The sequence below is a fragment of the Periplaneta americana genome, chromosome 12, assembly GCF_040183065.1.
Source record: "Periplaneta americana isolate PAMFEO1 chromosome 12, P.americana_PAMFEO1_priV1, whole genome shotgun sequence".
In the NCBI taxonomy this organism is placed as follows: Eukaryota; Metazoa; Arthropoda; class Insecta; order Blattodea; family Blattidae; genus Periplaneta; species Periplaneta americana.
This window is the reverse complement of record NC_091128.1, coordinates 33959647-33987113: the sequence shown is the minus strand read 5'-3', so window position 1 is coordinate 33987113 and position 27467 is coordinate 33959647. Positions and strand designations below refer to the sequence as shown.

The 27467-nt window shown below is 36.8% G+C and overlaps 1 protein-coding gene across 2 annotated transcripts in view; it reads left to right on the top strand.

Annotated features, from left to right (window-relative positions):
• LOC138710223 (uncharacterized) overlaps positions 1-27467 on the top strand; it is a 481621-nt gene that overhangs the window by 319695 nt on the left and 134459 nt on the right. For both annotated transcript variants that reach the window (XR_011335182.1, XM_069840883.1), the window contains exon 2: positions 18899-19132. Coding sequence is in view for 1 of the 2 variants with exons in the window: in XM_069840883.1 (XP_069696984.1) it covers positions 18899-19132 (234 nt within the window). In the remaining variant the exon portion in view is untranslated. The remainder of the gene's footprint in view (positions 1-18898; positions 19133-27467) is intronic.

Below are 27467 nucleotides of genomic sequence, written 5' to 3'. Positions count from 1 at the left end.
TCCAACCAGAATGGAGATATCGTGTGGTTAGACGATGATCTCCGCAGCCGTTATAGCTGATTTGCGAAACCGTATTTTCGCTGCCTATCGTAGTTCCCCAAGTGCATCACGATGCTGGTTGGGCACCGGTCCCATACACTGGCCTAAATTTCATGAGAAAATTTCTTCCTCAATGGGGATTCGAACTAGCGTGGATTCCGTAACGCGAGTTCTATGCAGGATGCCTTAGACCACGACGCGGGACATGTTACAAATGTATGAATAAAAAAACACCCTGTATAATGACTTTCTAATATGAGGTAAATATATCGCAGTAATTATTAGTTACTGTATTTTATTATTATTATACTTATGGCATTCTAAAGTGTTAGTAACAATAACAAAACAACAGTGCAATGCGTTTGTGAGAATTAATATGTGCTGTCAAATACTGTAGATACTAATACCGGAAAGCTGGCTCTCATATGTGCGACATCGACTAACAGCGCTCCAAGCGGAAAGGTTTGAATAATCTGACGAGAGGGTCGGCCGTGCGAGAGGAGATCGAAACATTTGTGTTGCCTGCAGCGAGCTAGAAGTAAGAATAGTTGCCTGTCTAAGAAGCTGTGATGCTAGCAAATATGATTACAATATAAAATGTTTCGAAATATAATATTGTAAGCCTTATAAAGCACAAAATTTATCTTGTTATAGATAACTTGGAGAATACTAGAACTCCTAAAAGAGAAAAAATTTCGTCTGAGAAAAAAACAATACATTTCTTACTAACAAATTAAGGAATGCGCAGAAAATTATATCAAAACAAAGGAAACTCATTCAAACCCTAAGAGGTGACGTACAAAAATTGAAAAAGTCTCATTCATCTTTAGAATGTGTTCAATTGCTGGTAGAAGATTCATTTCTTAAATCTCAGTTGAAACTAAGAAAAAGAAAACCTACGGGAAGGCGATATACCGAGTATGACAAAAATTTCGCACTGGCATTGCATTATGCTTTACCGAATGCATATCGATACTTGAGGAAGACTTTCTGTCTGCCGACTATTCGCTCCTTACGTAATTGGCTGCAACAATTGGGTGTTGGTCCAGGTTGCAATGGGACAATAATGCAACTGCTTAAGATAAAATCGAGAAGTCTGACACCAGCTCAGAGAGTTGTTTCCATTGTACTTGACGAGATATCTTTGAAACAAAGTTTCTCATATGATGCAAAATCAGATTTATTCGATGGCTTTGTAGAATTTGAACCATACGAAAGTCAAAATGAAACAAAAAGTGAAGAATTGAAACCCGCAAATCAGGTTTTAGTATTTACGATTAGGGGCTTGGAAACCAACTACAAGCAGATAATAGGATATTTCCTATCTAATAATTCCACGCCCGGTGATGTTGTGAAGGATCTTCTTTCCGAAGCCATCCGCGAGGTTAGGAAATGTGTATGTATGTATTTATTCACACTGCAATGGGTATATACCCGGTGGCAGTGGTAACTAATTACACTCAATAAAGACAATAATAAACACAATTAATAAAAAATACAATTAATAATAATACTAATAATTAATACTAACAATAATTAATAATAATAATAATAATAATAATAATAATAACAGGGAACATCCTAAATTAAATGAAGCACGATCGGTTAAAATAACATTTAAAGTAAATCTAATTTGTACCTTAAACCTATGTTCGAACTAAAACCCACGAGTATGATATGTTCATATCTGCACAAGTACCTTTCAACACTACACTCATTTCGCTGTCAACTCACTCACTGCACTGGAACCACGACACATTTCACTGATTCTATCCTGATTTCACTAACACTTCAAAAACATTTCACTGTTCAAATACTTTGCACTGCCACCATAAACTATAAAGCTTCACTGACAGGAACACGTTTCACTTACTCAACACACTTCACTGACACAACACACTTCACTGACACAACATAAAACTTTACTGATAGAACATTTCAATAACAAAATATCAATTACACCCTTTAAATACTGTGTATAATTATCGTCTATTAGTAAAGTCCTTAAGCCTATTTTTAAATACATTTTTGGTTGTTGGTTGTTGTGGCTATTTTCCTAAAGTAGTCGTTAATGACCAGGCAGCCAGTAATATTAGAATGAGGAATTTATTGGGATGCGAGGTTGATAAACCATTTATTGAAATAGATGGAGAAATTATGTACTTCTTGCATGACACACCACATCTCCTAAAGTCAGTACGAAACAACTTTAAGCGGCACGACCTTTCGTACAAAGATGAAGTATACAAGTGGCAACATGTTGTTGAACTGTATAATAAGGATAAAGATATGAATCCTCGATTATGCCCAAATTTGAGACAAAAACATATAGAACTTCCACCTTTCTCGCCCATGAGGGTTTGTCTGTCAGCACAGGTGCTAAGTCATTCAGTCAGCAAGGCCATAAAAACTCAGGTGTCGTTTCAGTCACTACCTGAAGAAGCTCTTCAAACAGCTGAGTTTATAGAGCTAGTGGAGCGTGGATTTGACTATTTTAATTCATCGACCATGAACGATGCTAAATCCTCACGCAGGGCTTTACAAACTACTTCTTGTCATTGGACGACTCTACAAAAACTGGAAAGTCTGTTTTCAAAACTGAAAATTCTGAGCGAAAAAAGGACAAGCCCTCCTTGCTTTAAGGGTTGGAACAAAATTTTAACTTTCGGTTCCTGTTTATAAAACGTATAACACAAGACTGTATTGAAAATATTTTCTCTGTCGTGCGTTCTAAGGGTGGTAATAACATTACCCCTGACAGCTGTAAATTCAAGTTTGCCGTCAGAGGAATTATGAGCTGCCAGCTCTTAACACCTTCAGAGAAAGGCAACTGTGAAATTGAAGTCAGTGATTTTTTAGTTACGAAGAAGAGATTGAAGAAAGTTCATTTAGAATCTGCAGTGATTATCCAACAACAGAAAACAGTTTTGTAGAAACCGCTGAACTTGAAGAGGACAATCATGATCAGTGTATGATTCCAGATAATGCACTAACAGGGTGGGCATGTAGCAGAATACCACATGAGACATGCAAACTGGAACTAGCTAGTTTCAAATCTGAAAACTTGACAGGCATTTATCAGCACATTGCAAATAAAAAAATGACAGTGCTAATTTTCTAATTCCCACAAGTTATTCAGTTTCTTTATCTAAAATTATTCGATCAACATTTCACACGCACTTCAGAAAAATTCTTTCATCAAACAGACAAGGTGTAAAAACCAAGATAATGACCCTTATTTTTTAACAAATAGATCAAACTAATTCAGTATGTAAAGATTGTAAACATGTTTTCGTTAATAAGGTCCTTAACGTAATGATCAATTGTTTTGTAAAATATGAATGTGACAGAATAAGTTTTAGAACAGTGATTGGAAAAAAGAACAGAAAGGCTAAAAAAGTAGTGCATCAGTAACCTGGAGAATAGAGAGCTAATGGGACAATTGAGAAGTATGCACTGTAGCTTTAATGTTGTTTTTCACCAATGTGAGATCTCTTTTAAAACATCTTATAATATTATTATTAGCATCATAATGTTAGTTCAATGGTTATGACAATTAAATTAACGAGAATGTAAATCTGACCGTTCTGTAATGATTTCTTTAGCTCTTTTAGCTCTCATGTAATACTGTATAGGCCTACCACAATTCCTCCCAACCCCTCCTAGATATGTACGCAATCAAATACTGTAGAGAGCTTCGTACGGTATTTGAAGCAATACATATTGGAAGCATTATTCAAACCAAGCCGCTAGACAGCGCTAATGTTTTCGTATCGCCGCCCGATACCATGTTAATCGCGTTGCTTTCCGGTATTAGCTCTCTACAGTATTTGGTGCTGTTAATTTTTCATTAATATTTTGTAACAGTAATAAAACAACTTTACTAAAAATGTACTCCCATAAACTCTTGAATAAATACCAAATACTTAAATTACCCAATAATTATCCTTACAACTTCCTATTTTCAAATTAGTTTAAAGAAATTTGTCTGGGGCCAAAAAGTCCCCAGGTATAGAGTACGTTTTTCCATAGCAGGTATAGACCAAGGGCTAGAGAATCGGACAGTTTGTTCGTTGCGGTCCCGCCATATGTCACCTACATCTTATTATTTGTTCACCTGGATTGAAGTTTTAAATTCAATGGTGTAGTATTGTTAAACAAATTGCGGTAAAAAATTGTTGGCAACATCAAAAAGAAAATTTTTCTCCCCAAATTAAAAAATTCCGTTTAGTTGAGTGGAAAATCACTCTCCGTAGCAAGTATACTTTCCGTAAAACAGTAAAACAAACATGATATTTAGGCTACATTAGATGGCATATAATTAAAATCATCGATAAATTGCTAGCGAAAAAATAATATCCGTATTGGCTATCATATCATGAAAACAATGGATTAACTGTCAGCAAAAATTTACTGTTGAACTTACATATTATATCATTAAATAAATCAATCGTTAAGGTTAGAATGAGTAACGGCTATTCCACAAAAGAATCGGCGAACTTCACAGACAAATGACAGTGTTTTGTATATGTCGGCTGGTGTAGAGTGCATGTTTCTTGATTTAGTATTAATGTCAGTTATTAGTTCGTAACTGGGTGACCTTGAGAACTGTATCGTAGCATATTCTGAATCCAAATTACATCTGACGTTTGAATCAAATGGCATGAGCTATAGAGGTTATGCTCTTGGGCGTTGTCAATTTGCAAGTTGGGCGTTGCCGGGCAGCCAACGGGTTGGTGAGATGACAAACCAGAAAGCAATGCTGGGTTGGGGTCAAAGGGAAAGCAAACCGTGGGTAAAGCTCTGAGTGAGTGCGGTTGATGTATGCTTCGGCTGAAGTTCTCATGTTCTAGATTATTTAATTACGTTTAGGTGCGATTTATATATGAAACTGCGTCCATCTGTCTCAGTTTGTACGAGTAGCTTTGGTTTATTAATTTTGCTTAAGAGAACGTAACTAGAGCATCGACTTGTCACGCCGGAGACCCACGTTCAGTTCTTGGCTAGTTCAAATGGTATTTATAGTGAAAAATGTATTTCACATATGAAATATATTGTTTACAATTCAGATTATAATAGTAGGCAAAAGGATGAGTTATGCAATCAGGTCCCTATATACAATACAATTCCATCACAGTTAAAAGTAACATATTATTAAATAAACTTTACAATGCAATATTTAAATAATCATAATATAAAAGTAAATATAAACCATAATACGGAAAGTGCAATTAGTAAATAAGAAGATAATATGTAGTGATGGACTGTCTACTTTGACAAAATATCAGCTCCATTAATAATAATAATAATAATAATAATAATAATAATAATAATAATACCATGTATTGTGGGTCCCTGTCATCATGGCATGACTCGTCCTCGGGTTGCGGATAGAGGAGACGGTCTCCATATATGGACGAATGCTGCGAATATAGGCTATTAAATAAGCATTCACGTTGAACCGATAAGGCGTGGTCCTCCAGCTTGGAGGTTGGACGAAGGGCTAACAACCCATCACCCTAAAAGAGAGCTTATTACAAAACACCAATATATATCCACGTAATGTGACTGATTACGTCCATTTTCGGTTTTCCCCTTCAAAAATTTCTAGAGCTCCTTCAGTGGAGCAGCGTAACCCGGAGTGAGAAGGTGGCCAACAGGCTTGGAGCTCACATATTTAGTTTCGTACAGCCCCCAACCCCTTGCAAGAACGCGTTTTGCGAACCATTTAAATTTGTCCTCCCAATTCTCCTCTTTCTTTCTTTCGATTCTGATTTCTTGGCGCGACGACAACAAAGGAATAAGGTTATGAGATCTGGTACTTGGAATGTCACGAGTCTTTGTAGAAGAGGAGTAACATTAATAGCAAAAGAACTAGCTAGATATACAGTAGAATAGACTTTGTGGGAGTACAGGAAATTAGGTTAGATGGGAATGGCATAGGCCTATCATCAAGAGGAGATTACATGTTCTTGCCTATGGGGAAGGAAACAATAATCACCAGTTAGGAACAGGATTTTTTATTCATAAAATAATAAACTCAGCAGTAAAAAAGGTCGAATTTTTTGTTGACAGGCTATCGTATTTAGTACTTTAGGATAGATGGTGCGATATCGTAGTTGTAAATGCTCACGCCCCTACGGAAGAGAAAGACGACCATATAAAGGATAGCTTTTATGAGGAATTGGAACATACTTTTGATCAGGCATCCAGATATCACATGAAAATTTTATTGCGAGATTTCAATGCTAAAGTAAGACGGGAGGATATTTTTAAACCGACTATTGGAAAAGAGATCTACACGTAACTAGTAATGATAATGGAGTTAGATTAGTCAACTTTGCCATATCTAACAATCCTGTAATTCGGACTCTCACTTTGACAGAAAAACAGAGGTTAAGGGGTTTGAGAATAAGGTGCTTAGGAAAATATCTGAGGCTAAGTGGTATGACGTTAGAGAAGAATGGACAAAGTTACACAACGCAAAACTGCACGCATTCTTCACCTAACATAATTACGAGCATGAAATCCGGACGTTTGAGATGGGCAGAGCATGTATCACGTATGGGTTAATCCAAAACTGCATATAGAGTGTTCGTTGGAAAGCCTGAGAGAAGGAAACCTTTGGGAAGACCGAAACGTAGATGGGAGGATAATATTAAAATGGATTTGAGTCAGGTGGGATATGATGCTAGGGACTGGATTAATACTGCTCAGGATAGGGACTGATGACGGGCTTATGTGAGGGCGGCAATGAATTTCGTGTTCCTTAGAAGCCATTTGTACTGTAAGTAAGGAATCGCAATAATGATCATCTTTCAGGCAACCTTTGGTCAGAGTGTTGCATTGCGGTCTCAGTAGATTCGTGCCATTTCTTCATAGATATTCTCTGTCATTCACATTCAGTTGGTGAGTACAAACACTTGTTTGGCTATCTAGAGTCAGACATTTTTCAATGTGGTTCTTCCATTTTCTCTATGTAGTGTGTATTGTGGTCACTTGTAATTCTGCTAAAATAAATTCATTTCGTTTTCTGTCCGTAAACATACACTCTCCAGTTTTGCTCATGAATCTCATATCACTGGCTGTTATTTGTCTGCGATGTTGCTTTCTTGATGGTCCAGGCCTCACTACTAGACTAACGTCAAAGTTGGTTTTTCTAGTATGTTGCATAGTCTACGCTTAATATCGTGTGCTGCGGATAGGCCTAATTGACGGTTTAAAATTATAATTAATGACGTGAGTTTGATAAATTTTTAAAATTTGACATTTTTATGTCTTTCTCTCCTTCATATGAAATATTATATCTCAGATACGTGAATGCATTTACTCGTTCCGAAATACCATTCTGGATACAAATTTTGCCATGACTTTGAATGGCAGAAAGTTTCAAATAATTGTTTGAAACGATATTTAAAAGGTATACCTATCTTTGGAGTTCATCTTCAGACTTGCCCAGTAACACTTGGGCGTCTGCAGAAGGAATTCTGTCAGTATAAGTCTATTTGTATTTATTAATGATTAATAGATAATATTAACTTATAGTAAGTTTACTAATGTATGTGTTAATTATTTATGCTAAATTTACATGAAGTTTTTCTCTAAAGAGCAAAACTTTCTTTCGTATAGTAGTTACTGGTCGTTTAGTCTTGGAGAAAAACTCTCCTACATAATGAAACGTTATCAGTTATCATTGGCGGATCGTACCCTAAATTTACATTACAAATGTTCCTACCAGAGTGCTGCATTGGAGTTAAATCGCTCGCTTGAACTCGGTCGAGTGTCGCACCCTCGAGTGAGATACGATCGGTCGTGATACGCTCGTAATAAATAGAAGCACAGTACAAGGTCATCTCACCGACATGTCTTATCTTGTATGGAAGGTGACAGATAAGATACACGTATGTTTTGCTCACACGGTAAAAATAAGGCTTTATTTTCTACGTTTATGACAAACATTTAATGGAATAGTCAATGCAACGTAGCAAAACAGGAACATGAAGTTATAAATAAAATAGTATGAAAAACTTCGATATACAGTTATTATTGCTAATTAATAATTATTCAATATTTGATTTACCACACATATATAATATGATAGGTCCATACATAGTGTTCCGCCTATATACTGCGACAATGTAGAAACGTTTTACGAAATATTATTGATATAGCAGTAAATTAATAACAATATTAGTACAGAGATAACGTCACAGAAAATATAATAAAACGAATAATCATGCTGCACAACTGTTACAGACGGAAAGATTGATACACTAATTATTAGATATTGTTATTATTATTATTATTATTATTATTATTATTATTATTATTATTATTATTATTATTAGAAAACTTGATACAGTTCTTGCATTATCGTGATTGTGTTCTCCGTTTATAATAATTACATTTACATCCAAAAACATCTATCAAATGTGGCAAAAACAAAATCACCCCTGTGTGGGGGTGGGGGGGGGGAACATTTACCTACAACATTTATATTATATTTTAAAGCAAGTTTTGTAGTTTTACTATGGAGAGGTTAGTTAAACACTGCAAAGTTTTGAAATGATAAACATCTATGATGTTACTACACAGTTCATCATTGTAACAAGAACGAATGTCTAACGCTCGGCTTATACCGTTCGAGGATTTATCGCTCGTGACAATTTTACCCATCATGCATGTGCGCTACCTATCGGATTATGCTATGAACTACTTGACGCTCGAGTGAAAACGTCCGATGCAGACTTCTGGTTCCTACCTTAATCATAAAAAGTAATAAAGAAACCACTTGGTTATATAAATTTCCTTAGAAAGAGTACTATGTCAAACATACCCATGCTTCCAATATTGCAGTTATATTCGGTAAAGTTCGCACTGTCATGTCATGAATTAATTTCGAAAGTAACTATTTTCTTTTTTTCCCCCCCCCCCCCATTGCTTCAGGTTCTTCTGCCACCATTTCACAAAATTTACATCACAACTCATCACACACGACAAAAAACCATCCGTCACTATGACGTAGGCGTCACATGACCACGGGTTTATAACCAGCCCCTTCTGCAGCGCATCATTACAGTGCAGATTTATCATTTGGCGAATTGGGGTTCGATTTTCAGCGCTCAATGTACTGATCTGAATTTCTAGTGCATAATGTCGGAGAATGAGAGTTTTTTGCAGTAGTTCTCACGTTCCACTGTACGGATAGTCACTTCACCCTTTCTTTCTCATAACTTCGTATTGTATTCGTTAGGAACGTAAAAATTTATATGTTACGACCATGGGTTGGTTTCGTTCGAGGACGCCTAGGGTTAGACTCTACCCAACTAGGGTGTGTCTTTCATTCTTGCGACTGCTAGGAAAGTGTTTGAATTTTCTCTGTAGTATCTTCGGGGCTGTGAGTCTACTTACAGAAGTTCATCTCCCTCTTCAAAGAGTATGAGTAGTAAAATATACCTTAAAGTTAAAGTGTAGAAAAGTTTTAGACTGTTACCTCTAAGATGACACAAAGAGTTTGGTTTGATATCTGCTCAGTCACTTACAAGCGGCTTCATACGACCCAATCTGCAGTAGACTGACTCACACTGTTATGAAAAAATGAATCATGACTCCTTCATTTTCCAAGTTTTAAATAATTGGAATTGTACCGGCATTGATTTTGTTGTCACAAAATGATAAACCGATACAAAGAGGAAAACTTTGGGCTAGAAAATCTATATTGCTGAGAAAAAATATTCATACAAAAATTATTTTCTTCTTCTTCTGCCTGATAAGTGTTAGGCCACATGGCCTGTTACGGTCTCACATATAATTTTCACGCCATCTCTTAGCAGGACGACCCACAGATCTTTGGCCACGTGGTACATCATCATAAATTGTCTTTGGGAGTCTACTATTACTCATTCTTCCCAAATGATGTTTCCAATTAGACCAGTCATGGCGAAAATGTGATCGTGCGCCGAGCCACTGTGTAACCTGCAACGTGCATAGCACCCGAAGGGGAAGTGAAGCAACTGTCTGACTTATTAACGGATTTTAATTTTCCTTACGTCAAGCACTTAAATATAATTTTATACAGTATAGGGTTACAAACTAATGTTTAGTACGTGTAACGAAGAAAGAAATGAACAAAAAAATATAGGACACATTATCACAACCTATTAATTGTCTTCAGAATATGTCTGCGACAGAGTTTCAAAATCAGGAATTATGTCACTTACTGCCAGTCGTAGTTGATCACGAAGGTATTTGTCTGTCAGTCGTGATCTAAATTTGGTTTTTACTGTTTTCATTGTTGAAAATAATTTTTCACAAACGTAAGTTGTAGCGAACATGGCTTCAACAGAGCAAGCGAAAAAATGAAGCTTCGGATATTTATTTTTTGGCAAAGATTTGAAAAGTTCAACATTTGTCAAGTCCTTACATATAGCTTTCATTTAACATCACATTGTAAATCTGTGAGTTTAAATTGAAGATCTACCGGCATTATTCGTACATTGCTGAAAAAGGATCGACGTACAGAGATAATAATAATAATAATAATAATAATAATAATAATAATAATAATAATAATAATACTTCACCTTTTAATGTTTCATGAGTGAAATGTAGTATAATGCTGTTTTATGTTATACAACCGTTTCCTCGTAATACTTGTGAACAAATCATACATTTAATATTCTATCATATTGGCAACAAAAAATGCTTCCTCCCATCCTCCTTGAAACTTTCGTTTTTGTAGAGGTACATGGTTTCGAGAGAGACATTGGATGATACGCCACTAGCAGGTCAGAGACAAATAAGCAAATGGAACGAAGTTTGATTCCAGTGAGCGAGAGGGTGGGGGTTGTGGAAGCAGGAAGTAAGAGAGATGCACAGCTATTACTGCGAGCCACAATGTGCTCGTGAGTCACATTTTCGACACGGCTGAATTAGACTATATTGGACAATGTAATCTAAAACTGGTTGAGTTTTTAGTTCCTTTAAAATTTCACAATTTCTTTTCAGATCCCATTTAGTACAGCCTACTGTTCACAATTTATTTTCAGATCCCATTTAGTATAGCCTACTGTTCTTCGCATGAATCGTATTTCACAAGCCGTTATTCTGCTTTTATCTTTTATCAAATATTATTAAAGAACTAAAAGCAGAAGGTTTTAAAAACTTTGTTCGAATGAATTATGACACTGTTAATGAAGTGCATCATATATTGGTTCCTTCAATAAAGAAACACGATATTGTAATGAGACAGGGTGTTAGTGTACAAGAGATATTAATTGTGACTTAAAAATTTTTGCAACCGGAGCAATTTTGAATAATTAGAGTCCAAAATATGCCGCAGATCTTTATGTGATTAAAAGTACCCTTCGACACTTCTTTCTCCTTCTCCGTCATTTTTGATACCATTCTGACTGCACTCAGTTTATACCTAAACGTCGCACCTGCAAGCTGCAACTGATAGCCAGTCAGCCCGCTGGACCCAGCTTGGAGTTGGGGAGTCAGGAGATCGGGTTCACCCAACATGAGTTCTGTCGTCCAAGAAAACCTACAGGTCATCCGATCAGACCCTGCAGCTGGGGTTGTGTGTGGCCGTAGTCGCCTTAAACTGAGAAAGGGAGTCGTGGGGAGGTGAGAACGGGGTCTCAGCATGGAAAGTGTATTTCTGGATTTTAGTCAGTTAAGTGACGCCTTCCTGACCAATACAAACCAGAAGCTGATTGCGGACAAAATCGCATTATATTTATGTTTGTGAAAAGCGACTGTGGGATATGTTTCTCCAATTACTTCTGCTATCCCTCCAATTTCAAACTCCACCATTGCTTATTTTGCTTAGTAGCATACAGCCGTCTCTGTAGTTGGAAAAGAACATTAAATAAAGAAGTGTATTAGAAACGAAATACTCGAAGGCAGTGGCGTAGCGTTAGTGTAAGCTAAAAAGCTTAGCTTCCCCAATTAATAATAATCTCATAATAAACCTGCAGTTTATGGAGAAAATTACTTATTAATTTTAATAGAATTTATATTTACGCGTTAAATATTGTGATGCGGCAGCTCAGGATGATTTGTGATGCAGCAGTAAACAAGAAGCCTGTACACACCAGCTTCCAAGCAGACTGGTTTCTTCTGTGTAATCCACCCCGCAGATTTTCCATCCCTTTCTAACCAAACTACCCTAGTCGCAAGGCTTGCAAGAAGCTAGCTTTAACATTTAAAATAAGTAGTTTCCGAGTTGTCCCTTTTCGTGAGTTGTGTTCAGTTGAAGTGTTAGTGTGCATTGTGGCTGATATAATAAATAATGAGCGAAATAACAGTTCCTGACACTAATTTACTTGAATTTTTTTTAGGACAATTGTATTATCAAGACTGACTTATGAACAAAAGTGTGATCTAAAAAACAAACGACCGACATCCTTGCTGTCACTGAAGGACACAAGCAAAAGACAGACGCATACTTACGTACTGTATCTATTGACCGTTAATATTGTGATTTCTCTAAGTATGACAGGGAGTGAGCTAATGTTATACGTATACGTGTCTATTTGTTAAGAGATATGTGTAAACCGTGAAATCATATTTTACTACGTATCATTTGAGGTCATGCCTTATTGGTGTTACTTACGATGTTCCAACCAATGCTGACTTGAAATTGACTACTATTTATTTTAAGACTGTATTTTTGTAATACGTTTTCTCATATTGCATGAAAGACAACTTGAGTTAGCTTCCCCTGCTCAAAATTTCATGCTACACCACTGCTCGAAGGAAGCCACCCACAGTTTCATTCTCCGTCACAAATTTCAGTATGTATCGCAGTTCGGCTTCCTTTCTTCAGACGTTGTTAGCATAGTTGTAATACTTACTTACTTACAAATGGCTTTTAAGGAACCCGAAGGTTCATTGCCGCCCTCACATAAGCCCGCCAGCGGTCCCTATCCTGTGCAAGATTAATCCAGTCTCTATCATCATACCCCACCTCCCTCAAATCCATTTTAATATTATCCTCCCATCTACGTCTCGGAGTCCACACCTGTGAGTAACGGTTAGCACGTCTAGCCGCGAAACCAGGTGGCCCGGGTTCGATTCCCGGTCGGGGCAAGTTACCTGGTTGAGGTTTTTTCCGGGGTTTTCCCTCAACCCAATATGAGCAAATGCTGGGTAACTTTCGGTGTTGGACCCCAGAATCATTTCACCGGCATTATCACCTTCATCTCATTCAGACGCTAAATAACCTAAGCTGTTGATAAAGCGTCGTAAAATAATCTACTAAAAAAAATCTACGTCTCGGCCTCCCTAAAGGTCTTTTTCCCTCCGGTCTCCCAACTAACACTCTATATGCATTTCTGGATTCGCCCATACGTGCTACATGCCCTGCCCATCTCAAACGTCTGGATTTTAAGTTCCTAATTATCTTAGGTGAAGAATACAATGCGTGCAGTTCTGTGTTGTGTAACTTTCTCCATTCTCCTGTAACTTCACCCCGCTTAGTCCCAAATATTTTCCTAAGCACCTTATTCTCAAACACCCTTAACCTATGTTCCTCTTTCGGAGTGAGAGTCCAAGTTTCACAACCATACAGAAGAACCGGTAATATAACTGTTTTATAAATTCTAACTTTCAGATTTTTGGACAGCAGACTGGATGATAAGAGCTTCTCAACCGAATAATAACATGCATTTCCCATATTTATTCTGGGTCTAATTTCCTCCCGAGTGTCATTTATATTTGTTACAGTTGCTCCAAGATATTTTAATTTTTCCACCTCTTCGAAGGATAAATCTCCAATTTTCATATTTCCATTTCGTACAATATTTTGGTCACGAGACATAATCATATACCTTGTCTTTTCGGGATTTACTTTCAAACCGATCGCTTAGCATAGTTGTAATAAGTTTTAAATATTGAAAGACACACTTCTAGTCTCCACGGCGGTGCAGTGGCTAAAGCGCTGGACTTATAATCCTATGAACTCGGGTTCGATCCTCGGTGTAACGCCAAAAATGTGATTACATAAAATACCTCGAAATAGTATTTAATATTTCGTATTATGATACATTTAACACTGGTGAAGGCATGTCCGCCATTAATCACATTAGAAACTCTGACTTCATTCTTGGAAATAGACTCATTGAAGCATACAGCGCCGTGAGTTAGGTACTGTAAGTGGATAGAGCATTTAATTTATAATTAGAGAACAGAAAAAAATAACATGAAACAAAACCTTAAGACTGAAGGGATCAAAGATTGTCCTTTATAAAGATGGGCTAAGTGTTACTGAAATAAAGTATAGCCTAGACGTTTCAGTGAAGAGGAAGAATGCTTTTCCTTTACCACATTTTCATTCCCTGAAATTCATGTATGATCTTTGGCAGTTTTCAGTAAATGTAATGGCAATAACATGATTATATTCACTGTCGTCTACGACTTTTTTTGCTTCCTAGAAATATAACGTAACATAAAGCCACACAATTCAATCAAAATTCATGCGCAAGAATATCAAAGCAAACTTAATGAAGCATAAAAATGGAATGCGCTTTCCATTTACGGCGACCCCATCTGCTTTGGATCGACTGTTCTTCACTACTTCAATATCTACATTTTTAATACCATTATTAAAATGTAATATTACAATTTATTGAACATTTTTAAGGTCTTGTCCTCTGTTTTACTGCAGCGTCTACAGGCCTTCTTCTATAATACGCTTTGAATTATAAACATTGCAAAGATTGATTTTTAAAGGCACTATAAAGTGAATTTAAATACTGCTATAAATGCACGCAGTTTCAGATTATAGCAATTTACACATCACTGTCGCTATATGAAATAACTCACAATGCAAGTTAAAACTGTAATATGAATATTTTTATTTAATGTGTATGGTTTTATAATCTGGCTGAAGAATCTCCTATATGAAAATAATTTCGCAGTCGCATTATACGAATCTTGATAAACCTTGACTCCTGTATCAAAGTGCCACAACATATATTTTGCTCGTTTTTCTGATCCCCATCTTCTTCTTCCTACTACTGCTGTTAATTTTTCTCGTTTTAGTTCTTCAACTGCTTTTCCTCTGTCATTATTGTCGTTACTTAATTCTAGTTAGTCGTTTCTCAGGAAGAAGTAAAAATATTGAAATCTGTACTGCAGTATTTGCAGTTTGCTGCTTAGCTACAGCCGAGAGAAATTCAACTCAATCTCCTGCCACGAAAACTTTCCCATAATCTAGCATGTAAGAATATTAATGACTCTGTTTATATTTTATAAAATCTTTTATGCTCGACCATGCCGAAATGTAATATTTATACACCTTGTAGCAGTCCTTTAATGCATGTCATTAAAGTACACCTATTCATTAAAGTTCAGGTTTTCGATTATTCTCGGATATGCAATCGAAAGACGAGGGAAACGTCACGGAGGCTCGAAATCCAATACTGTCGCAGAAGGTTATGTTCTGTTACTATAATAATTAGCATTGATTGTAAATAATATTAAAATAAATTCAATTTGTCATCTCGTTTTTCAATTCTAAATCAATTTCCAGGTTATACAATCTCTACATTACATCAAGGTCAATGACATTATTGTTCCTCGGAAAAAATCAATACTTTCGCGTCTGCGCACATCTCACAATTCACGAGCTATGAACAAGGTCACTTCCGATCTTCTGTCAGATACAAATAAAGTGAATACTTCTGAATAATTTCAAGTTAGAAATATGGTCGAGCATAAAAAGTCGTATGAAATTTGCCTATAATGGTAATTAAGACGCTCGTATGAAAATTATGAAACGAGCGCAAGCGAGTTTCATAAACAAACATCCTCGCGTCTTAATTACTATCATTATAGGCTCGTTGCATAAAGTACTATTAAGAAATTATACTACTTTTCATGATTGCTGAGATTTTACCTGCAGCGTACTATTTGGAATTTGATGATGATGATAATGATGATGATGAAAATTATTATTATTATTATTATTATTATTATTATTATTTATTTTACATTTTCACTGTAATAATAATTGCACAATGATATTAGTGCTAGTGTTACGGATACAAAAATCATGTAGACTAAGCCTTTAACAATTGTCAGTTGAAGATAAGATCCGCTGGACAATATGATGGCTTTTTTTTTTATCTGTAGTAGTAGATGATCCAAATTCAAGATGTCCAATTGTAGACTATGTTGATATAACTCTGGCATAGGGCAAAAGGAGAAGGAGAGTTTAACTCTATTTATTTTCCACATGCACTTACTTTCAGTTTCTACCTCCAAGTACAATTCGTATATTCCCTGCGTCCGTGGACATGGCAAATATACGCTTCGCCAATGCTGTTCGACCGAGTGGTTATGTCACATCTCGATTTCCCCCACTCGTTTCTGCTGACCTCTCTGTAAAAGCTAGTGGCTGGGGAGTTAGGCTCTTTCCTGAAAATATTTGCTGGAAGTCTACGTAATATTATACGGCTGTTTAAAAAAAAATTAAAGAAAAAAAGGCCTCGTAAAGGTAGTAACTGTCACGTGTCTTCCCCTATTTCGCCGAACCTGCGACCTAACCACTCGGTCGGTCAGTACAAGACCAGCACTTGCAAGACAACACATTCGATAGTCCGTAACGCAATGAAAGTTACATTTTCAATACAGTTCAAGTTCACCACTGAGACTCTATATCTTTACTAATTTTTCGCCAGGATTAAATATGTTGAAAATGTCCCCTGTTAACTATATATTTTTATAATTTCTTTAAGAAATTCTCCTTCACATGCTTAAGATGCTCTCGTGTAATTCAAAGGACTTCCCTGGAAATGTTTTTTCTTATTTCGTCTGGGGTTTATCCTTTATACTACCCCAAAGATAACGCATTTCGGTCAGCTTCTACACCCGAAAAAGACTGGGTACTCAAATCGTTGAGGCTCAGTTGATTTCGAAATCCTCCGTGAAGTTATGACGATATGCAGAATTCCTTCGGTACCTCGATTTTCACACCGTCCCACAGTGGGACGGATTGCGATTCTAGCCGGAACAAAATCTAATATTGATAAATTCCTTTTCAATCGTTGAAAATAGCAAAATGAAGGTAAATTATTATGACATTTGATGAAATATTTGTAGGAGAATTATTATTTTAGTATAGAATGCCTATTTATTAAAAAAGAATCATACAGTAATAGAAATTGCATACAACTAATGCAAATAAAAAATTAAAGTAAATAGAAATTATTTTACAGACTACTGTGAAGAGAAAAATAATATATGTAGTAAATATTTATGACTCATGTTTAGAAATCTGAAGCGTCTGTTGTATCTCCAGAAGTGTCGGATCCGCTAGCGCTACTGTCGTCCTCATCTTGGGGTTGCAGTTGAGCAGTGCTGTTGTTGGCACTCGCAGGTGGTACTTGTAGCAGTTTAATTACCTCAAATTACATTTTTGATTTTCTTGTATTTGGATGTCGATTGATCTGGGATATAATGGGATCAGAAGATACTAACAACATGTGTAGGACATCTAAGTTTCTCTCACGAGGACACTTCCTAGCGTGGTCTAACTTGTACTTTTGTAAATGTTTGTGTCTTGCCTCTTGAGCATCTTCAGATAACATCCCAATAGGAAGTAACGCAGTTTCTGCAATTTTTCCTACATGTAAGTTATAAGTATTTTATGCACGCCGGATGGCATGTAGTACCATGGATATATCTATTGTACATATGAATGGGCTGTATCATTGGTGTACTTCTCAACGCCTCAATATACTGTATATTGAATATCCACATGAAATGGTGCATAAAATTACAGAAAATCTGTGAATGAGGTCTTACTAATGCCCGTAATATTGGCTGTAATTTGTGGGTTTTCAAGAAAACCAACGTGCTATATTGCCATCATTTGATGTCCCAGGACCACCAGATTTCGGCTTGTCAATAAGAAGACCTAATTGAGAGCGATATCTAGAAATAAATAAGCCCCTGTTTTCTAGCTTCAAAAATATCTTTGTTGTTGCCTCTGACCTGCCAAGAACAATGTTTTTTTAGAAAATAATCCTTTTTACAGTGACACTGCATCCAACGTCTGTTAAAATTATTTCGAATATTTTTTATGAATGCACTTCTCACTATTAGAATCACATGTTTCAATACATAATTTGTTCAAAACATATCTATATAGTTCATCCAAGTCGCCATTTTTATTGGCAAGTATTGGAAATAGATCACGGCGCGAAATCACCGGTAGCGGTTCCGAGTCTGAAAAAAATTAACTACATGCAGAGCGGTCAGTAGGAGCAAATGAAACTAGGTTAGTCTTAAAGTGCACACTTAAACATACATTCTGACATAAAAATTAATGTGACTCTGTGTGACTCTCCTTTTATAAGTCAACGTTTACTTTGAGAAATAGTTTTAAAAAATCGCATTTCCCGCCGTTCAGTTAAGATTCCGTTTCTAAAAATTCAAAGTTATTATGAACATAAAATTTATATAATAATTATCTACCAACCTTGTTCTTCATTTTCCATTTCAGAATCACAAAATGTTTCACTCCCAGATCACAGAAAACAAGCTTGCTTCTTACACTATTTCAGCGTGGCTGAGCAATAAAACTGGTTACGGAGGGGAATCCTCGTCAACATCATTGTGTGACGTCCGTATGTTTAGTGTCAAAGCTTTTTCTTATAGATAAGCATTTCCACTTCCGACTTCAGTATAGTTGATCTCATGTTTGTGAGCTGCTCGTAAAAGTGACATTTCATTATTGGGTAGCTGAAGTCCCTAATTGCACTAAATACGTCACACAAGTCCATAAATTGCTTTGCACAGACGTAGAACTGGAGATATTAACTTTTTGACTGTGTTGTTTGTGTTACAGAACTACAAGAAGGAAGAAGCCGGCAAGGTGGTGGTGTACACGACTACGATGGGCGTGGTGCGAGATACGTACCAGGACTGCGTGTTGGTCAAGAAGATCCTGCGCAACCTGATGGTCAAGTACGAGGAGCGGGACGTCTTCATGAGCCGCGACACGCAGACGGAGATCCGAGAACGCATGGGCAGCGACGTGATCATTGTGCCCCAGGTCTTCGTCGAGGGTCAGCACGTCGGGGTAAGTTGCAGGCTTTCGAAGTATCTCATGGATTTGATAGGTCTTCGCCAAGGGCGAATGACTTGTAGTTGGACCTATATACAGTGCGAGCGAGAAGTCTCTCCGCAGTGCTTGTGTAGCCACGGTGCAGCCGAGAATCCACTAGGCAGAGAATTCAAGTGGCAGCACTGGCCTCTAAGCATATGATGGAGTGTGGATATGAGGTTGTCAAACCGAAATTAATGGGAAAGTGTCAACTTTCTACAAGATTACGTATCAGCTGTCTACAGGATTACTATAACTAATGGAGCTGCGGAGGGACTTTTGGATCGCACTGTATTAATACATGTACTTCGACTTCGTAAATTTATTTCTAATGATCAAGTGCCAGACGTTTGCGATGAATTAATGCTTATGAAAATTGATAGAACTTTGTTCAAGACTACCACAAAGAAGTGAGCTGAAAGTTGTTACATAATATAAACACCAACACATTGGGGTTAGTTACTACTTATGTTGATTGTTGAGTCTTCGTCGAGAACATCACGTCCGAAAGAGACTTGAGCATTTTAATAAGTTTTTATTCTTCTTATGTTATTATTCAACCTTCTTTTCTACTGGCTTACAATCCAATGGAGTTGTAGTAGTGGAGTGTGATTTGAAGATCTGTGATTTTGTTGCGGTAACATGTTTGTTGTTGGTTCCGACTGGGACTTTAGTTCGAAAGTCACAGCTGCGATAATTCGCCATCGCCGACCGATATGTGACTCAGCGTTGGCGGCTGATGTACACTTAACGGCAAAAAGAATGGGCCGACCCTTGGTCGATAAAAATAAGTTCTATCGCGCGGTTTACTCGTGTAAACGCACTGCACTTCAGGGCATTGCTGTGGTGTCTCTTCATTGAAAGTCATCCGTCTACAATGTAGTCAACCTTACGAGCTATGTGTGACCCAGTGGCAAGATGTCTGACATTCGTAGCAGAGGTGGTGAGTTCGCCTTCCGGTGTGGTAAAATTAATTTTTTATTTTAGTTTTTAATTAATTTATTAGTTTAAATGAGAAATGCCCTTTGTTCATAAACTTCGTTATGCCTGCCTTGTAAAATATTATTGCTCATTATCTGTGGGCTATTAATAGGCGAGATCTGGCCTGTAAAACAAAACTTGTTTCACATCCTAAAAACCGGACGTATATCAAACATAAATAAATAATTAAATAAACAAAAAACAAACAATTTGTTAATATATTAACAAAAAAACTGTAGTGGGGACTAGTATCTCGTCCACAAACCATCAGCGTCAACAACTGCCCTCATTCTGCGCGGCATGGAGTCCACAAGATTATGGAACAGGTCTAAATTCTTGAGCATCTCCTCTCACGCATCTAGAACTCTGTCCCACAATTCCTCAGGTGTCCGAACGGGTGGTTGTTCTGCCCAATTAGAGCGTAGGATCCTTTTGACTGCAGCCCACAAATTTTGAATCGGATTCATATCTGGTGAATTTGGAGGCCAGTCGACTGGGTCGACATCACGCCTCCTCGTAAACCATCTTTGAATCTGGTTGGCGGTATGTATCGGATGATTATCCTGCTTGAAGAAAAGTGTTCCTTCTGGATATCGTTTTCGGGCGGAAGAGATCATTACATTTGCCAAAATGTGTTCGTAGACTTCTGCCGTAAACCGCCCATGGATGCGTTCCAGTAGTCCTGCCCCTTCGTATGACATCCACCACCAACACGCGACCCTCACGCAACCCGACTTGTTAATTCGTCTCACGAAGCATTCATCGTATCGGTGGCCATTCATACAATAAACTAGGGCAGTACTATCGTTGCTATTGGAGATAATTACCTCGTCGGAGAAAATGACATTTCTCCAATCGAAGTCCTGTCGGAGAGTAGCATACGCTAGACGGTCCAAGGCATGCTCCATCGTCAAATGTTCTCACAGCTCGACAACACCGTATGCCAAGCTCTCTAAAACGTCTCCTCACGGTGTGTGAGGAATCTGGAAAGTTGGACGGCTTCTTGAGTTGAGGGGCAGTTCTATAAGGTTGGTTCTCAACTTCTCTCAATAACATGGCGTCCTCTTCTCTTGTATAGATGCGCGGCCGACCAAGAATGGGACGATTCACAACTCCACCATTCTCGATAAACAATTTAGCCCACGGCTTAGCAGTTGACAGTGGGACTCCAATCTATCTGACCGCCATCGACGCATGATAATCTACGCGAACCAGGGAAATGACTTGTTAATGGAGTTGTTGCCTCTTTGTCATTTTCAACCGTAATGACGAGACAGAACGTTTTAATAACAGACAGGAGTACTGCTTGGAAGAGAAAGTGAGGTTTATTATTTGAGTTTGGGCATATTCTAAGAGATATCACCAGAAATATAGCTTTGCAAGACATATATGATGGCAAATTTGTAATTAATAAAAAAAGGTTATGAGAGATTCGAACCTTGAGCTACTACTATTAACTCGTTCAATAAACCAATGCCGTAACGATTTACGCTACTGAGACTGTTATCGCTTCGGCATAATACGTGGTTTTCCTGTTCATATTCGCTTAGGTTGATTTTGTATTTATCAATTTTATTATTATTTCACTCTTCAGAGACCCTGATGTACCTGGAATCAACCCTTCATTCGATTTTATAACCTATTTCAGACTCTTAAATAAAATACAGCAAATTTAAATGGTTTAGGCCTAATTATGTGTTACCTGGTGATCTACGGCTTTGACGAGACGAGCATGCGAAATGTTATGTATTTGGAACTTAGGAATTGTCGGCGGCCCATTATTTTTGTCGTTAAGTGTACGTATATGTGATCATAAATGACAGCTCCGGACTAAGGTTAGAAGGTTCGTACAAACTTGAGGGGTAAGATAAACGAGTTCTAATTAATTATTATCATCCAACTCATACTATTAGCGTCGACAACTCTTTGATAGGCCTACTGAAGCCACATCCACACATCGCCGAATGCGCTCGCTATATTCGTCCACGAATAATTCACCGAATCATTCGTAAACATTCCTGGGCTAATATACGCCCCCACACATCGCGGTAACACCGTTCACAGCGTGTTTGTTACTCGCCGCGCTAATCAATATTGATTATAATACTGTAGCTACTTATGGGACCGGGTTGCCAATTTGCAGAAGAGCGATAAACATAAACTTCAACATTTCGCCTCGTTATGAATCGTTCGCAATCGCCGAGTATAATATGAACTGCGACAAAATCGCTATTTTGCCCGAGCTGTTACAGTTCGGAACTGTGAAGAAATTTTTCACACTCCACCTCTAATGAAGTCCAAGGGCAGATGTCTTTAGATTAATACTAGTGGCCTGTGCAGCAAATGCTGCAATCTAAGTCTATTAGGCGTCAAAATAAAGATTGTTCGGATTTGTTTTCAATGAAGAATACCACACATCTTCAAAGTTGTTTGCTTCCATAATAATGAAACATACTCTCTCTGAATGGTTTTTTATGCCAAATACTTTTTTTTAACTTATCCACCTTCAGTTTTTAAGTTTCAACTCGAAAACGCAAGTAACAATGTCAGGACCATCAGTGGCTTTTTCATGTTGGACTAAAGCAATAGCGCTATTTCAGGTCATTGTGGATTGTAGGCGAAAGTTAAAAAATGTCAGGTTTGCTTGCTTTCGAACAATAGACATAGCATCTTGGTGTAGCTCCTGCATGGAGAGCTTGAAATGCAGAGGATGAAATCATTTTATCCTGCTAAGAAATCTTGCTGAAATGATGGGAGACTACAAAATTTTCTAGGCCTCTTATTATATCAGTAAGTGATACCTTTTGGTCTTTCCTTAGGAACTGTAATATTTGCGCTCTCTCGAGCCAATACTGAAGAGAATGACGCATATAAATATCTACACCACACAACCATTAAGTATATGAAAAAGACCCAAACCTACTTGATTAATAACTATAAAAATATTTCATTTTTAATAATAATATTATTATCTTACGTACGTTTTGTAGTTTTATATATAAAATATAGCCGCTACTGAGTAAATTATAGAAATTAATTCTAATTTCATATATTCTCTACATCTACTTATATAATCCCAAAACGTTTCACTTCCATATCATCAATATAGCATTAATATGTAAAATTAATGAAAAATAGTCGCATTATGGCATTAACTATAATAATATTTGATTTCTAATGGTAACACTGTCATCAAACCACCTCAAGTTTTGTAGATTTTAATATCCAATTACACACCGCAGAATCAGACCTGTAAATTGTTTCTAGTAAGCCTTGAAGTTTTTAATAACCAAATTGAATTTGAGCTCTAAATATGTCAGCAATTCTGCAGGTCATGGCCTTCGTGTAATATTGTTTATTGTAGTGAGTGTTTTGTTTTATTCTGAAATGCAATTATTTCTCAAAACTGACGAAAATTGGATTTTGGAAAATAGGAAAATTATTTAGGAAAACTAACGCTTCACTGAAATTTACTATTTTTCTGAAAATCCTTGGATGCCAAATTTCAAAATGACGGATAATTCATTAAAATCCGTTCAGCCATTTTCCCGTAATTTCCATTACCATTTCAAATTATATATATCTACAGACTAGACTCTCACGGCGCGGGTCTCCCTAACCGGTGATCAGCACGATTCAAGAAGACATCACAGGACAAATATAAGACAATGGACAAACACTTAGTCCCGTGAAATGGAAATAAATCTTCCATGCCGGAAATGGAGGCATGCACGCGCTGATCATTAAGCCATTGCAGCGAACTTGAATAAATTCGATTTACGTAAATCAGTACGGTAAGCCTTCAACGAAAATGAAATTAACTTACAAGTTTTTGCATAATTTATATTTATGGAAATTCTTACATAGGACTTTGTGAAGGGTCACAAGCTCGCGGAGATAAACAGCTCGATAAATTATCATTAGGTCTTCATCGATAACCAACATATTCGATTAAATATAAGTGGTTCTTATATTCTGACTTATATGAATGTAAATAAAACCTTTGGATATTGCAAAACACTGCTGTAAATTGTGAATTATTACATTAACTTGCACTTAACTAAGTATATCTTTATCGAAACAGCACACTCGACGAATTTTGAGCACTCATTTAGGCTATATTTTGACTTAAAAAGCAACTTATTTCTTTTATAAGGCAGAATAACAAGGTGAGTTACGAGTTTCTGCGTAATTTAATTGTACCGTCGAAAGTCTGTTTTTAATGTGGAAGACATATCGAAGAGAATATTATGAGTTTTTATAAGAATTTCAACTTACGGACATTAGCATTTTTTCATTAACAAAAACATATTGAAATCATTACACCTATGAATTTCCACGTAAAGTTCGATTTTCATAAACTAAAGTCTTCGTGAAAGACTAATAAACTTACAAACATATGGAAATGAGTCACGAATTATTCTAATTATTAGACTTTCGTCACAGGCAGTATGTCAAGGTGAGATCCGAGGTATGTTGACTCCTGTATGGGTACTTTAGTAGCTTTTCGTCAAGTTCCAAAACATGAATGTAGTAACTAGGATTACACAAACATTGACTTAAGTAAATTTGTCTGAACGTTACATATTTGCGGGACGAAGAATATAAAAGAGAAACAATGACGAATTTATTGGTGTACTTTGTATAATACATCGAGTTTTGTTTCAGAATTCTCAAGAAAGTGCGGAAGGATTGGTTAAAAAGTCACACAATCAGTTTATTACGTTTTGTATTGATTTTGAACCTGAAAGATGGGATTGAGCTTAACAACAGTAATGTAGAAATCATTTCCGTTCACGTATTGTAGACAGTCTGAGACACGCAGGTTTAACACGATTACAGATCCTAATCACGTGCAGATTTTCCCACCGTGACTGTGACATCCTTTGTCATCTCGTATGGACTACCCGACGTTGATGGCGTAGTTGCTACCGTGTTTTCACATAGATACAAGTACTGCGGGTTCAAAACAATCAGGGACGGTGGATAAAATTGTTTGTCGTGGCTTTTTTCTGAAATTAAATAAAACTAGCGATTCTTTGTCGTATACTTGCCACGCGTGAAAGCAAACTGGGTAGTCAGAAAAAAATTACCCGCCAACTTTTCCTCACCTCTGTGCAGGCCTCGCTTCAAACTGCGGAGACGTTTACAGGACAATATCTCTTGAAACCGCAAAAGCTTGTGTCTGAGAAAGTTGGAGAAAAATAGAACAGTTGGAATGCAGTATGTCTACAAGTACTTCAGCTTTACAACAGCTTACAGAGAAATAATTTAGATTGATACTGGAAAGTGAGCGACATTTAACTGATCCAGCGTCACGGGATTCTCTCCTTGTGTATGGTATTTTGACCACTGAATTATCTTTAGCTTTCCTAATTGGAAAATAGCCCTTTATTTGTTTTTCCACAAGCTTTGAACTCAAAATGCTGACAGAAGTGGCTATGGTGTAACCTAAGTTCCTGACTTCAATAAATTACTTTCGTTACTAAACAGGACAGGTGGAAAGAAAGAAGGAAACTTGCTTCACATAGTATTCTGCTCGAATTTACTGAAATAATTGGCGTCAGATGTAAATAGCTAGGGAATTTATCTTTGATTCGTGTAATTGTAAAGGGAAATTTGTTATTGAATGAATTATACAGGGACATCGTTTTATTTTTACTTGCATTTCTGAATGTACTTCACTCTCACCCCTTCACTAATGTCCTTGCTCCCGTCAGACACACACACTTACGGCCGCTGTTGCATTCGAAGTCTTCAAGCAGCGAAGTAAACACTGCAGTGTATAGTGTGTTTCATAAATATGATTGCGTTTTCTATAGAAGAAAGAACCTATATTAATAATATCGTACTAAAAATTATATTCAAGAAACAATAAATTCAATTTCATAGAATATGCTTCAAAATGTTTTTAATAATATGCGTACTGAATTGAAGCCTGCATTGTAATGAACGGCAACCATTTTCAGCAACTTATTTAAAAATTCGGATTAACTTTTTTGAATTGAGGTGGCTAGAAGCAAAGGAATGCTAGTGACATTTGTAATAACATGAGTTAAGTGCATCCAGTGTAAGCAAAAGTATCTAAAATTTTAGTGGCAAAGAGTTTAATCGCATCACACATTAAAATTTAAATAAAAATTTCACCGATTTTACGAAAGCTTAAATATTTAAACCCCATTTTCTCAAAAGTAATTTAAGTGCACTTACAGCCCTTTACTTACGACCCCCTCAATTTAAATGCGCTCTGTATATTGTATGCTAACATCAATAATTAATATGCTAAATAAAGTAGACATTCATAACGAACATAGCCGCCTGAAAAGTTTAATTAAAAAAAAAAATGTTACTACTCTACTGTATTTTGATAAATTCCGTAAAAGTGATGATCAAACTGAAAATCGTAATATCGTATTTCCCTACAACATAAATGGATACACTACTTTTCTCTCCTCCTGTACCTAGTAAAATGATTTGTTTACATATTGCACTAGTAACATCAAACTCCTGTAATGGAAGGGGGTAACAGTGTTTCCGAGTATAGCCAGGTTAATGTTAAAAATGTTGGTAAAAATAAAGTGATGTCCCTGTATTTGGGATTCAGCGTCTCACAAAGGTTGAGTACGGGTGTGCTCCAACATAGGGGTGCCAATACATGTAGACCGCTGAATATCAGGGTTATGTCGGTAATTACTGTGAAGTGAATCGGACAAGTAGTCGTTTAGTAGTTAATCAATATTTTCTCTTGAGCAAAACCAGAAGATTCTTAAACCAAGCATCTTGTCGCAGTACTACTCCTTAGCGATGAACATTAAAAAGTAATTTGCCAATAAACTTAAGTCAGATTGAACTGCTCGCAGGGTTACTTGAGTATTTTCTGTAAAATAACATTTGGGTTGAATTACTGTAAAAAGTATTGATTATTCAATCTATCTTAAGGAAAAAGAAAGAAAATGAGACATTTTTATAGATCTAAGAGTCTCAGACCGTTTATGTCGCCCTGAAGAAGAAAAAAATAGTTTCTATTTAGTATAGATAGAAAAATTATTACCAAAATATGAACACTGGGTGAACTCGTTGAGGTCTGATAGCACTCGGTACATACGGGCTATTTCATATGAAATCTATCAGTAAAAAACCTCGCATTTTTTATACTCTAAATTTTTCCCTACTTATACAAGGTGCTGAGGGGAGTGCATTTTCAAAAATATACTGCCGAGAGTCAACCGTTTTTCGTATTATTGAGCGACAAATTTAGCGTATTTTATAAAAACAAGCCTCTTTCAGCGCTCAGAACTCTGGAACCATTTACTGCAGAACATTGAGCGAG